Source organism: Taeniopygia guttata, chromosome 3 (genome assembly GCF_048771995.1).
Source record: "Taeniopygia guttata chromosome 3, bTaeGut7.mat, whole genome shotgun sequence".
NCBI classification, from domain to species: domain Eukaryota; kingdom Metazoa; phylum Chordata; class Aves; order Passeriformes; family Estrildidae; genus Taeniopygia; species Taeniopygia guttata.
Window position 1 is genome coordinate 17670968 of NC_133027.1, and position 15455 is coordinate 17686422.

A 15455-nucleotide genomic window follows, 5' to 3' on the forward strand; every position below is an offset into this window, starting at 1 on the left:
TAATTTATAGACACCATTCAGGGATGAGCTCCAACCCAGAACCCATGCTGAACAGGTACACCATCTTGTCTTGGAGGTAAAGAGGATATGAACAGGTAGTGTTGCAGACATTAGTTGTAATCCCAAAGAACTATCCCTGGCTTGTTCAATTTTCTAGTGCAGGTACAGCTAATGCAAGCTTACTTCTATAGCGTATACTTTGGGAAGCCGGGTTGAAATGGGGAAGGGGAGGAAGAGCATGTTTGACCTAATCCAAGACACGTGGGGATGACAGAAATCACATTAACATGGACTCTTAATTCCTTCCTGAATATATTCTGTTGGCTCTTAACAGTAGTAACACAAAAAAAATAACATTCATGGTGGATCCCTGGAGTCTCAGTAGGGACTGCTGAGAGACAAAGCTGTAAATATGTCGTGATGGACTGAAAAGGAAAAGGTATCACTCTAAGGGGGAGCTCAAAGGGTAAATGTTGGCTCATGTTCACTAACCTGGGTGACAGGGCAGACTGGTCATTGCCTTTGGGTTTAGTCTGTGTTTTAATGCATTATTTTTTTTATACTTTTTCTTAATGGACTTGTCCAGCTGCACAGTTTCTAGGGCCAAGTTCATTTATGCTTCAGAAACAATAGGGGGATGTTACTCTGCTGCTGATACAGAGGCACTGATGAGAATGATCCTATTACCATTCAGTTACTAACTCCTTAATCAAAGCTTTAACTAGGTGTATGATCCAAGAGAAAGACCCGTGGCCACACTGGGATTCAGATGCAAAATCATTCACCATCAAATTCTAGTGGTAGAAATTTGGTTTTCTTACTCCTGCCCTGAGGGAGTGATCAAAGTCAATCTGACAACTGACTGTCTCTGCAGTCCAAGGAAGGAGATCTGCCTGAACATGGAGAGTGAGCTGAATTCCCACCTTTTTTGGGTTGGCATTTCATATCAGGTTTGAATCTCATATTTTATATGTCTCTCAGGGATGGTGAGTTTATCAGGATGGCACTTGCATATAGTTCTATAATCACTGTGACAGTTCCTTGATCTCTAAAGTAATTTCCTGAAAAAATAGTATGAAAATCACCAGTGTTAGTTGGTGATTTTTAAGTAATCAAATGCAGCTGAAAATATGATATACAAGAACTTAGGCCAAAACTTGTCTATAACCTTATGTCTGAGCTATATAGAGTATGCCATACTCCACTGTCCTTTTTGTGAGAAGGTAGAAATGGGTTCCATTTCCTGAAATTGTTGCCATTCCTGTTGTTAGCAGAGGCAGAACTTGGAGATCATTGAAGAAATGAGCCATTGGGAGTCTGATGTAAGTTAAATTGTACCATCAGTGAAGTCTGCTGTTGTCATCCACAGGAATTTTCCACTGTGGTATTTTAGCCTTGGCTCCTAGACCTGGCCTAAAGTATCTGGGTTTTTTGTTCTGAAGTGGCTGGTCCTGATACATAGTGAAGAATGCACAGCCTATGTCTTGCTCTGGACTCTGTTTCATCTTGTAAAATACACATAGTTAATCTCTGTCCTGTTCTCTTTTTAGACAGAAGACACTGTCAACAAGGAGTAGTTGATGGAGTTCCTGACAGCAGATGTTTCTTTTAGTTTGACTGCTATAGGGTTTTTTAATATACAAGCATGATTTTTTTTTTCTTGTCTGTGGATTCGTGTAAAAATGAATTATGGAGCTGAGGCCTGCACTGCATTAGGAAGTTGCTGTGCTTTAAATTAATTCTCTCTACAGACCTTTGGGTGTTTGGAAAGTCCAACCATCAAATGCTTTCTGTTTTATATAGTATGGACAAGAGTTCTCATCTTCATTCCTGCTCCAGAGAAATTGACCCATAGGATGAGGAGGTGGTTAGTTTTCTGTAACATAAGCAACTACATTGTGGCAAACTTGAAATCTCATCTTCTTTTCTAACTTTCTCATTAATTTTACAGCTAGACAGGTAAAATAGGCTGCTTTCTAGATACTCTTAGTCTTCCAGTTATGTTCATGGGTATTCTGAGCTACAGCCCACAATAGCTCTTAGCATTTTGCAGTGTATGGACAAATGGAAGTAGGAGATTGTGACTTTTTATGACTTTTATAAGGAGTTGGCATAAGGTTATTACAGTTTAATTTGGGATATATTTTGCTAGCTTTTGCACATATGGAATAGCATCTTTCTCTGCAATAATCATACCTATATAATTCTGTCAGAATCTGTCCTACCAGCTGGAGTGAGCTATTTCACACAGTATCTGATATTGTTTCCTTTTTATCTGCTGATGCAGAGAGCTTTGCTGTATATCCTGATATCCCATGGCTCCCCTTTTGGAGCTCTGTTCACACATCTTGATTCCATCTGTACTCTTGAAGAGGCCTGCTAGGTGGAACATGTATCTGTCAAACACATGTCCATTCTGGACAGCAGCCCTTTACGGGTCACGCCTTGAAACATCGCTAATTTGATTTCAAAGGGAGGTATTACAAAATGCCTTTTGTGTTGCTAGGCCTCAGGAGAAGGACCTCAGTTGGACACAGTGAAACACTGCAACTGCTTTAGCAGTTCTGTTCCTTTTTGGAACAGATATAAGAATCAGTCACGTCTTTGTCTTGGAGTGCTGCACCTCTTTGGAAGTCCCCTGATGTGAGAGGGGATGGCTGAATGTGTGTTAAAAGGTCCAGGGGACAGAATCTTAGTGATCCACAGCATCCATCAGATGCTCTTGAACAACCTCAGGAAATGAGTGGAAATCTGACTCTTGTTTGACTATCCTGAGTCCTGAGAATGGCACAGTGGGTGCAGAGGGTTGACATACACATCTGTGCACTCCCTGGCAGTGCTTTGAAGATCTGTGTTGCAGCCTGTGGCTTTTTATGATGCAGTCATGTGCATTTTTAAGACTTAGAATTAGACACCTTTGAGCTTGAAGTTAAGCATGACTGTGACTCATTCAGCTGTCACTCTTACAGACTTGGTGTGAGAACCATATGGAAGGGAAGAAGTATCCCAGACTCAAGATGCAAGTTTATGGATTGAAAGACAGGAGGCCAAACACCGAAACAGTATCTAACGAAAGTGAGTACTTGGTAAAAATTTCCACTTCTAATTGGTCAAATTTGCAACATAAATGAAACCGTTTTCTTGAAGTAGTGGCTTTTCCTGTTGGTAAGCTGTGAATCTTCCCCCACAGCTAATTTACTATTTTCAGTTAGTTACAGTCGTTCATTGGCTGCACAATCTCTCAGCATATTAGAGCCATAGTAGTAGTCTGTCTGGCATTTGTAAACAGGCAACACTTGGACTTCATAATGCTCTAACTCAGTGCACTAGTGTGCCAAAATAAAGGTCATTTCAATTTCATATTATGTCACACAGTTTTGAAGTGACATGTATTTAATGATTTTTCTCCAGTAAATGAATGATAGCAAGTATTAAACTAATACGCTTTGATGATATGCCCACAAAAAAGGCAAAATCTTTTCAAGAACATTAAACTAATATTTTACCAGGAAAAAACTCCACAACCCAGAACAAAGATTCAAACTCCTACCCAAAGCTTCTGCAATGAAGAAAATCAGACTTCTTGACAGTTTGCATGAATTTCGCTGTAATTTATTTATGTGTGTCCATCACTGCAGAGTGAGGCTAATCTTTTGATAGAGGTAGAAGAGCACGAAGGTTGCAGTTTGAGCTTGTCACAGAAGCTGTATCACAAAGCTCATAACAGGACCACTAAAGGAATAGAAAAACCAGTCCTTATGTGTATGAAGCCTACAATTGTGCATAGACATGTTTAAAGTCCTCATTTAGCAAAGCCTTCTTGTCTTCCAACTCTGCATAGTATTCCAGGTAGTTTCTATCTGCCATCTTTCTAGCAGGCTATGGGCTCAAATAGGCACAAACTGGAGCACAGGAGATGCTGTCAGAACATCAGGAAACAGTTTTCATGGTGAGTGTGGTCACTCACAGATTTCCCAGGAAGGCTGTGAAGTCTCCATCCTTGAGGTATTCAAAAGGATAGAGACTTGACATGGTACTGGGCAACTTGCTTCAGGTAGCCCTTCTTGAGCAAGTTGGTTGGGTCAGATGACTCCCAGAGATCCCTTCCAATGCCAACCATTCTATGACTGATTCTGTGGCTGCTTGATCTGGGCTGCTGACATCTTGTTATTCAAAGGCCTAAAGGCATTGAACAAAATCTGTTACCCAGTCTTGGTTTGGGAATGTTGCTTTTGGTGTTAGCAGTTGGTTGTGTGCTACTTTTAAGAAACAGTTCCTTCAGCACCGAGAACTGTTTTGATTCTTGGTGGTGTAGCTTTTGAGTATGCAGGAGGAAAGGTTGTATTGAGGCTTCTTCTCCTAGGAGGAAGTGTGAAGATTCCAGGAAGTAGGATGAACATTAGTGAATGGCTGGTAGTGTGAACACTGGGGGTGTACACCTCACAGCAGTTTGTAACAAAGCTTTTATCAGCTGGTGCTTGCACAAGTTGATTCTTAATATTCTGTGTTGTGTTTAGTAGTCAGAGGATAAATTGTCTCTTAAGCTGGTCATACACCAAGTTGGGTCTTCTGTTTGGTCACTACTATCATTGAAATAAAACGGATGATAAACTGTAGATCAAGAAGTCAATACTGATTACAAAATAAATTACCTGTCCCCTTGAACTCCTGTCTGACCTCACTGAGCAATAGGATTAGGAAGACTTCAGGGGAAATTTGTTATTAGATTGCAATCCTAGGATGAGACAGATAAATTAATCCAAATTAATTTCTTTTGGTGACGCATTTTTCTGAATGGCACTTTAGGTACTCAAACTTCAAAAAGTCTGCAATATTGCATACAGATAATAAACCTTCCTGTGTTTTTCAACTGATCAATTGCTTTTTTGGGTCAGTGGTTATATGACATTATTTAATAGAGGACAGCTAAATCCATATAAATAATAATTTAAAAAAGAGAAAGAGATTGTGTACTTGCTGTGTTAAGTCCACTGGGCCAATGATGAAACTTAATAATACAGCCATTCCTTACCACTCTTAATTGTTCTTACAACCTGTCCTAAAATGTTTTACTATCAATAATCATGACAAATATAATATGATATTCCTATTTTTCCAGTGCATGGGCATGAGACTTGCATGAGCTACAATGATGATAATATTTGGCTTTAAAATTATTTTAATAAATTTTGAATTGTTTCTATTCATATCAAATTCAATGCCAGAAGATAAACAAAACGGTTTCAGGAATACTTTTGATGCTGTGTTTAATGCATTCATAGTAATAGGAAACCAAAGTTGTTATCTTTTGAATGGAACTGAGAAATAGCTTAAGACAACAAAATACTATGTCTTTGTTACTTTTTGACTGATACAATCCTAAAAAATTTGGTAGTAGTCCTCTTTTGAGCAGAGATAGCAGGATAGCACTACACCTCTCTTCCTTTGCCATGATTTCTGTATAGGTGCACACACATCATATCACTGGTTTTAATTGTCTCTGTTGTCTGTCAGGGTAAGTTAAGCTTTGGATCCCAGTTTCCATTCCAGGTGCTGTCACGGTGCCCCTTGCTGGGAGCTGTGGCTGCTCAGCCCCCGGCACTAGCACGGGCACTGCGAGGCGTGGAGCAGGGCGAGGCCGGTGCCAGGGGTGTCAGAGCCAGGGCCAGTCTGGCACCCTGGGCTCGGGGAATGCTCCGGGACTGCAGCTGTGCTGCGGGACCAAACGCAGACGTGCAGTGATGCTTAAGGGCTGGCTGTGCTGCCAGAGCATCATGTCTCATGTTTCACTAGAGAATTGCATGCAGTCTTCGGGCCTTCATGACTCGTGTTTTATCCCAAGACACATCTCCTTTCGAAAAGACATTTAAAAGGTTCTAATATGGGTGGGGGTAGGAGTCTGTTCCTAGTAGGAGAAAAATTTTTCAGACCTTGCATACAAATTTTTGGAAAGAGGGAGCACACTGTTACATAAACTTGGAGCATGAGAAATGTGAGTATGTTCTGTAAATGATGCATTTGCTTGAATGAGTGATCACAATCAAACAATGCATCTTAATTGTTTTCTTTTCTATAGAGTAATCTTGCAGTCCTACAGAAATAATATGAACACCATGAAAGCAGTCTCTAAACAGTATTGTTGAAGTTTAAGCCTTAAATGAGAATATGTACAGACAGTTACTGTCATAAAATCAAAGCTATTGCTTCCACAATAAACAAAACTTTGCCAAAAATGTAGAGATCCTAAATCTATATTAATGGCTTAAAATACTAATGGTGGAAAATGCTCTTAATTACTTGCTGGTAAAAATATGAGTCACTGGCAAAAAAAAAATGAGAGTAAATTATCTCTATTTTTACTTTTGACTTTTGCTGTTACATAGAACTACTACTGAGTTGGTGCTTTATTTTAAAAATTTGTTTTTTTGGAGGGGACTCCCCAAACTTTCTAGCTTGCATTAAATATTTATTTCCTTCTGTGTGCATCCTCTCCTCCTTAGTGGTTCTTATAATCTTTTAAATTCCAAGATGCTATATGCTGACCCTGGCAGAAATGTGTATCTCCCAGTGGAACTTCCCATGCTGGTAGGTTTTGAGAAAAGGCAGTACACGATCCTTCTGACTTGATCTACATGGGAGGAATTGTGGCATTGGGATACATATCTAAGAAAATAATTCAGGTGCTATTGGTGTGTTAGAGGTGTTTTTGTTATACAGATTTGGTTTCATTACATTATAAGAGGAAGAGACTGTTCTTAGTATTCAAGGAGGATGACAGATTGGAAGTTATGTTTGGGATGGGCCCTTGTTGCTACTGAAAATAACAGTGGAGTCTCCAGGGAGTCTATTCAACTCTGCCATATCTATGTTAAAAGGAAAACACGTCAATTGTACTGAAGAACTTGGATAACTTTCACAAAACCACTTCAGTGTGACTTAGTTTTTTATCAGTTTTAAGGAGTGATGTACCTTTTCCAGACAGGATAAGGATATGAAAAATAAATAAACCATTCCTGTATCCAGAGTGAAGGGAAAAAAAACCCCTGGATTAGGGGGAACATGGAAAAATATACTGTAAATATAAGTTTTAATGCATGTAATATTTGCAGTGCTGGCTTTGGTAGCCAGCTTTCCACTGTCCTGCTCTGTGGGCTGCAAAGTGTCTGTAAAAGTCTGCTCAGAGTGACCATGTTTCAGCCTTTGCATGGATATAAATACCCATTATGTGAGACAGCAAAGACTCAGACCCAGGTATGGATTATATACAAAAGCTCAGGAGACTCCCTTCTAGATGGAGGGAGTTTCCCTGCTCACTAAGCAGCTGCACCACTTAATTGTTCCATACTTCTCTTGACCAAAATATTTTTCCCTGCATTGGAAAGTGTGCACCTTTAATATAAACCAATGAAAATGATTTTCACGATGCTTTATTTGCCCTTGACAGAAAAGATTGCTGTCTATTGGAAGACACTGTGTCACAAAATGGGTGCTGTGCTTTAGGCTTGGTCATGCTGCCCCTAACTTTTCCCTGCATGACTGCATTGTAGCTTGAATTGATCATAGCAAGCAAACTGAAGCTGTTAGTTCATTTAATTGTCAGTTCTGTGTCTGTGCAGTAAGTTAGTCAATGATTCTTCTGGAATGACTGCTGCTACATCACACAGCTGCTCACGTGGCCAATGGATGTGTATTGATGGGGCTAATGGAATCACTGAGCCAAGCTCACATCTAGCAGTGTCTCCAGATATTGGCCATGATGGTGATTTGTTCTGCACAGAGTCCTGAAAGCCCAGGCAGTATCAGAATCCAATGTACTGGTTTGGGTGATAATAGCAGCAAGGCTGAGGAGGCTATGTGAATCTTGAAAGAAGAGAGTAAACAGCAAAGCCAATGGTGCTGATGGTGGTGCAGGATTCATAGGCTATCTTTATAGTAATTTAGATGCAGCATCACTTCGGATACATTAAGGTATGAATTTAGTAGTGAGTTTTAGAATATTGAGCTTAACAATAATATTTTAATTAAAAATAACTTTGCAATGAACTTTGCTGGCCATTCTGAACCTAGCAAATATAGATAATTAATTTTTTATGAAACAGATGAGAGGGGAGTTTGATGAATGTTAGAAAGACCAGCAGCAATCTTAGAAGTTCGTCTAAGGAAAATTTAATTTGCCCTGAGTGCAGCAACGGACCTGTTACTCATCTGAAAACATCTTGTACAAAACAGCTGTTAGGTCACTAGTTCACCTCATCCTGAAGATAGGATTTCTCTTAACTGTATTCTCTCTTGAGATATTTTAATGCTATTTTGAAAGCTAATATTTATTTAACCCTATTTTTCCTCTTTTACATCTCTAATGCTGGTGTTAATATCTCTGCCTCTTGGATGTTTTGCAGCATTTGCAGACTCACCACTTCTGATCACTGAAGTATTGATACAGAGATGAAAATCCTTGTATTCCACTAGTAAGCCTTCTCTGCCTCCTTTGCACCTAAAGAAAATTATCTTTTTTTAATAGCTTCTTTTTCTTCGAAGGTTGTTCTCTCTTTGCCAATTGCTTTCCTTAAAAATGTCTTTGAAACTCATCTGGGGGACCATAATAATCATCTTCATAAAAAAAAAAAAAAAAAAAAAAGAAAGCAAGCAGAACAACCTATAGCATCAGAGAATTATTCCTCACAGGTACAGTTGGATAAGATGGGATTCATGCAACATGAATTTTTTTCAGAGCAGAGGTACTTGATTGTTATTTACATGGGTAATCATTCCATCATTCTAAGAATTCTTCTAGAAAACAGAATTCTTTGTATAAACTGAAAACTTCGTATTTCTGGGGGGGAGGTTAGTGGTAATACTTACTGTTATACAAATGAGCTGGGATAATGATAAGTAATTTGTAATCACCTGGTACTGTGTGAACCAGCCAGAGAAATGCACCTGGGGGTATTACAGAGAAATTACACAGTTGTATAGTTTTTTATGCTGAGATCAACTATGAGGCCTTGACCAAGAATTAGTTCCTTCTCAGAATGAAAAAGATAAAAAAACCCAGTGTGTTCCATTGGGCAGCACTGGAGCTGCACTTAGCTGATGAAGGTGTTTAAAGTTTATGGAAATGCTGGGAGTTAGTCTTGTTTCCCTGCTGCTTACTGTGCTGAAACAAGACCATTATAGGACAAATGCAATGTATTCATGGGACTCAACTTTAAGAAGCTCTTAAGAAAGAAACTCTCTTTTTTCTTTTAAAGTAATATTATAAGTAGTATTTGCTGAGATTAACAAATGGTCTAAAAATGCTACTTTATTAATGTACCTGGGGAACAATAGGTATGTAATGGTACTTAAACAGGATGTTACATTTGGCTCACCCAAATCAGGGTTATTTTGTAAGAATAAGGTTTGATAATATGAATAAGTATTTTTAGGATCAGATTGCACTCTGCATTGGAAATTTCTCACAGTTAATGGTTCCTCCAGCTAGCCATTCACTGCCAGGAAAGCCCTCTTTATTGATTATTATTGTATATTAATGGATCTATCAGATATTTGTTTGGCAAGTTTCTTGGTTAAATTTTCTTTATTGATTTCTCCCAGGGATAAATGAGCTGCAGAAGTGGAAATAGGCAGTCCTCTTCTGCTAGATCTGGATATTTAAATGTATTTTGAAAATATCAGCTCTATTACAGGAGCATTTGGAACAGACATTTGGATTTCAATAACGCAGTGATTTCAAGACTTTTTATTATATAAGGATTAACTCAGAAAACAGATGGATGGACTATATCAAGAATCGTAGCATGTAGGAATCATAGGAGGGCAAATTTCCAGCAAAATTCTTGATACCTGTCTTCAGAAATGTCTGTGAAGAAGTCAAAACTCTGTGTGCAAATCAAACTGCACATTTTCAGTTACTGCTGTTTTGTGTGCAAATGGAAGTTTAGGAAACATAAATTTAGTAATTTCCTTGAAATTGATTGAGCCAATATCTGAGAGGTGATTGGATGAATTTATCAGTATTCTAGATATAGCTTGTAGTTGCTGCTTCACATTATAAACAAAGCCATTAACTGAAACACAGCTACATTCACTGAAATTAATTTCATTCATTGGAGATATTAGGCACATTTAATGCCTTTTCCCTTTCTGAAAAGATGGTAATACATTTTTCACTTTTGCAAATATTTAAATCAATCTTCAAACTTAACTCAAATGATTACTTTGATGGAGGAGCAGGTTTTATGCATTCAACCAAACCTTTTTTTTTTTACATAAACATTTTTTTATGGCATCTTTTTGATAACACCTTGTATAAAGGCATTGCCTTCAGGAAGAAACATTGGAATTTGAGGATTGTTTGAAACAAATGTATATGGATATATGTCATGATTATGCAGCCTCATACACACCTGGATCAAATGGACTTACAATAATAATGGACCAAATTTGCAATAAAATGCTCTAATATTTCAGTGGACATGATTGCATGTGAAGCTACTTCAGAATGAAGCTCATGATCCTGAAACTCTTTTCTGAATATCTGTAGGAAGATGCTTCATAAAACCAATCATAGCAGAAGACTTCTTACAGTGTAGGGAATTGCACACACAAGGCTACACAGCAAGATGTAATTTAACCTTATGCATGTGTACCAGGATTTGCATGATTAATTTTTACTGCAGTTAAATCTGATGGTAAAACTAACCAGTGGATCAAACAATAATTGCAATGAGGGGGGAAGTTCATGCAGTGTTTTTGCCACCTTGTCCTGCAATAAGATAAAATATCAGATGGACAACATTTGCAGAGTTATTGTCACTTCTTATCAGTCTATCATAGTTTGGTTATAAACGTAAGAAATTTAAATTTGAGGTAACACATTGTGGCATTAAAAATTAGGTGTTTACATCTCAGTAATTGATCCAGAATAAAAAATAATTTGGAACTGCTAGAGAATTAAAGCAGTTGTTCAGAATGTGTGAATTTACTAACTCCTGTTTTTAAAGTACTTGTCCGAATCACTTTTTTTTTTACACAATCAGTTGTTACATAACGGCAAATAGGTTCTAAAAATGAGGCTAGTGGTTAGCAAGAATTGTTGCAATTGATTATCTTTATGCCCACACTATGAACTTCAGTAGCCTACTTTTCATACAAGTATTTTATACGATTTTTCAGACAATGGGCACAAAAATTCAAGGCTTGCTGCCTTCGTTTGAAAGTTAATTTGGATGAAAGTAAGGTTTGCATTTAAAGCATAAAAGCTCTTCCTGCATAAGTGCATGTGTGGACAGTTCTAATTCAGGAGTCAAAATATCTTCTGGCTTCACTTAAGCTACTTTTAATAGTAGTGTTTAGCTTAATCCTTAATTGAACTGGAACAGGTCTACATACCAGTTCAGCTCTAAATTATGTTGGAAAGGGAGTAGCTTTTCTGAATAACTACTATTAATTTTAGAAATATTTTTGCAATTATTTAGATCTAAGTTTGATCTCAGCATGCATTGACATGTACTGCAGCCTTTCAAATCTCAAGTCTAAATTTTTCAACTCATCAAATAACAGGCTGCAATTTAAATGCTCAGAAGACTTGTCTCCAAAACAGAATTGAAGATGTATTGAGTATTTGTGACAGAAGTGTAACTTAGATTTGTGTTTTTTACCAATCTCAAGCTACAATTGGTTCTCTGTTGGTGATGGCTATTGTAATAACAGTATTTAACAGAAAAGGAGGCTGTGATAATAGTCATTAATTGAACAAATTGAACCATTGATTGTTTTGATACAGAGGAAGTAAAGGCATGTGCACAAATCCCATCAATCTCACTTACATGGTGTTATGACTTAGGAATAATTTCTTGTGTCAAGACTTAAGGCTGTCAGCTCTAAGGAGCAAGTCTTGTTATCTCCAAGTGTCTGAACTGTGCTTAACCAACTAGAACTGTTTTATGGTTAAGAGCTTTAAACATAATGGCAAAATATTATATAGGCATCTTTTTGGCATTTCAGTAGATTCTGAAAGTTAAAAATAAAATCTTTGCACTTAGACTTTTTGGGAATTCAAGTAATTATTTTTTCATTCTTTATTTGTTTTTAAATGATCATTTAAGCTCCTTATGCAGTTTTTAGAAAGGCTGATGTGCATACCTGGGTTACTCTGAAGGTCAAATACTCTGCATATTGAACATTTCAAGCTGCTGTCCTGCTTAAGTTCCAAATCATTAGCTTAGCAAATAGGAGCCTAAATATAAGCAAAGTCAATAGGGAAAAAAAAAATCCACTGCATAGTATGTCTAATGATAGAAAAAGCTACAGAAAGCAAACATAAATTTTTAATTCAACATTCTTTAATTTAAAAAAAACAACAAACCCACACCACCTCCACTCCCCTCCCCCCTGACAAGCTTGCAAAAACTAGGTCTGAATTCTCAGTGGGAATAATGAGCAACAGCAAGAGTGAATGCTGGGAGAGTAGAATGCAATTGTATTAGTCTCCATCACAATGGGAGGTAAACCCAAATCATTTATAAAACGTAAATGCTGGCAGAACACAGGGAGCTCGGAGCACCACACTGCAGGTGTGATTTATGAGGCTGGGGACTGGCTATAAATCAAACCCTTTTGTTTTAAATAGTACTGCTTCAACGCAGGAGATCATTTTACATGTAGAGGAAATGATGAAAAAAATGCAGTACATTGCATCCCAAGAATATTAGAGAATCAGCTTTACAATGTGACTATCAGGACCATGCTCAGACAATGGGTATCTGATACTCAGTTTAACGAATTCTCCCACTGCTGAACGGAATGCCCTAATCTAGCAACTCAGGTTTGCTTCAAATGTATTAATCATGGGATCTATTTTGTGAGACCAGCTGTTAAAATCGTTGCATGTGGGATCAGGAATATATTGGCTATTCTTGTTAACTAGTTAGAAGTGTCCTTTCATGCCAGCAAAAGCCCTGCCTGTTTCTATGTTATCCATATTTTTCCTTAATTCTAAAGGCTGATGGGCCTCATTATTTAGTGGCCTTGTCCTATGGAAATAGGTGAATAAAACAATTAATTCCTAAAGATTCAAATACAAAGTAGGCATCCTGCAAAGTTCTGCTCAATTGCAGGAAAATGCACGTCTGGCAAGGAGAAGTGCTTTTCTCCCTCTATTGGTTATATAATTATCAAATGGAAGAGATTTTAAAGGCAATGAGCAAAGTGATTTCTTCTGCTCTATTTTCTGAATCTGCCAGAGTTTATCTTGGCTGCATATTTTGCATTCATTTTACATGCATGCCACTAGAGCCTATGCTATATGCATAAAACTACACTTTATGTATCGTGCAGTGTGGGCCAGAGAAACACTTTGAAAAGCTGAGAGAATGAAAGGCCCACATAAAGGTAGGTACAGCAGTCATATAAGTTTTCAAAGAAATTTATAGTGAAACAAAAGCTTCACGCATTGCACTTGTGTGTATCCTGACCATTTGATGCGATGGCCTTATCATGAAATTGTAGAATGGCTTGGGTTGGAAGGGACCTTAAAGATCATCCAGTTCCAACTTGCCTGCAATAAGCAGGGACATCTTTAAATAGACCAGGTTGCTCAGAGCCCCATCCAACCTGACTTGAAATGCTTCCAGGAATGAGGCATCCACAACTTTCCTAGGCAAACTGTTACAGTACCTCAGCCAGCCTCACAATAAAGAATCCCTTCCTCAATCTAATCTAAACCTACTTTTTTTATCAGTTTGAAGGCATTCCCTCTTGTTCTCTCACTATATGTACTTGTAAAAAGTCCTTCTCTGTCTTTCTTGTCTTTCTTCAGGTACTGTAATGTCACAATTAGGTCATCCCTTGTCTTTTCCAGGCTGATCACACCCATTTCTTTAAGCCTTTTCTCATAGCAGAGTTGCTCTATTCCTCTAGTCATCTTGGTGGCCCTTCTCCGGACTTCCTCCAACAGGTCCATGTCCTTCCTGTGCTGGGGACCCCAGAGCTGGATGCAGCACTGCAGGTGGGGGGGTCTCACCAGGGCAGAGGGACAGAATCCCCTCCCTCACCTGCTGCCCACGCTGCCTTAGATGCAGCCCAGGCACGTTTGGCTCTCCAGGCTGCAAGGGCACATGGCTGGGTCATGTCCAGCCTTCACCCACAGCATCCCCCAAGTCCTTCTCAGCAGGGCTGCTGTGGATCTGTTCATCCCCCAGCCTGGATCAATACTGGGGGTTGCCCTGACCCAGGTGCAGCACCTTGCACATGGTGATGTTAAACCTCATGAAATTCACTAATGATTTAGCCATGTGAATTAAAAAGTTGCACTGATAAGTTGCCTTTATGTAAGCAAGGAGTCAAGAGACATCCTGCATTAAAATGCTTTATTTCTTTCCAAGAGTCCAAACTCCACACAGTATGGAAACATGCAGTTTCCAGGTTCTGATGTTGATAAAGGCAATATCAGCTGTTGCTGGAGGCATTAATATCAATTGTTTGAGAGAAGAAAGTATCATTTCACTGAAATAATTCATTTTTTTCCTTACTTATTATTATAAAAAAACATCTAGTGCCACATTTGTGGTGCACTCTGTAAATGTAAAAACATATTCCCTGCTCAGTAGACCTTGTAGTCTAAATTAGGCCAATGTATGAAAAAGATATATTGACGATGAACAGAGAAAAGAAACAAGTGACTAAAATTGCTTTTACCAATTTCTTTCCAGCTGATAATAGGCCAGACTTTTAAAGGTATTTGGCCTTGTGTTTTCTGAAGATTAAAGTGCTTATGTGTCTTTAAAAATACAGTCATTTTACATGTAAAATCTAATGCACCACAAAAAGCACATTATGTGACAGTTGAGCAAAAGTGGCTTTGTATTTTATAAATCTTACATTGTCCTGGACGCTAGAGTCAATTTGGATACATAGCCTTGAAAGGGGCCTGCCACAGTTATGTAGTCCTCTCAGGCTGCAATGCTGTCTGTAATCTTTGTATCTTTGGTGGTGGTGTGGTTTTTTTTCTTCTTTTTTTTTTTTTTTTTGTTTTTGTTTTGCTTTTTGTGTGAGACAAACACTCTGTCTCCTTTATTTGTCTACTGTGCCCTGTGAGAGAAATAATTCTATGGGTCAGAAGTAGTGTTTTTAAAACCATTTGTGCAAACTTTTCTGCATTTTAGACAAGTAGGTCGCTCAAGGGACCTTGTTGCAACACTCAAGAAAATATATAATTAAAGCTGGTTTAAACATTGAGTTTCTTTACCATTATAAAGGTTAAATACACGAAAATGCAAAAGAACATTTATATAGCAGAAGTGATAATGAAGGGTTTACATCTGCAGCCTCTATGAACAGGGGAGGTTGTGGTTTTTCCTATGTAGAATCATCAGGAATAGATAGTAATTACCAAGTTCAAAGCCTATTGTCTCCTCTAAAAAGCCAACTTGTTTTTTTTGGGGTTGTTTCAG

General features: G+C 38.1%; 1 protein-coding gene across 1 annotated transcript in view; it reads left to right on the forward strand.

Annotated features, from left to right (window-relative positions):
- The window catches only part of LOC115494734 (uncharacterized), a 405288-nt gene that overhangs the window by 153043 nt on the left and 236790 nt on the right, over window positions 1–15455 (forward strand). Inside the window, exon 6 of the mRNA XM_072926020.1 lies at window positions 2970–3075. Coding sequence (XP_072782121.1) covers window positions 2970–3036 — 67 coding nt within the window. The 3' untranslated portion in view covers window positions 3037–3075. The remainder of the gene's footprint in view (window positions 1–2969; window positions 3076–15455) is intronic.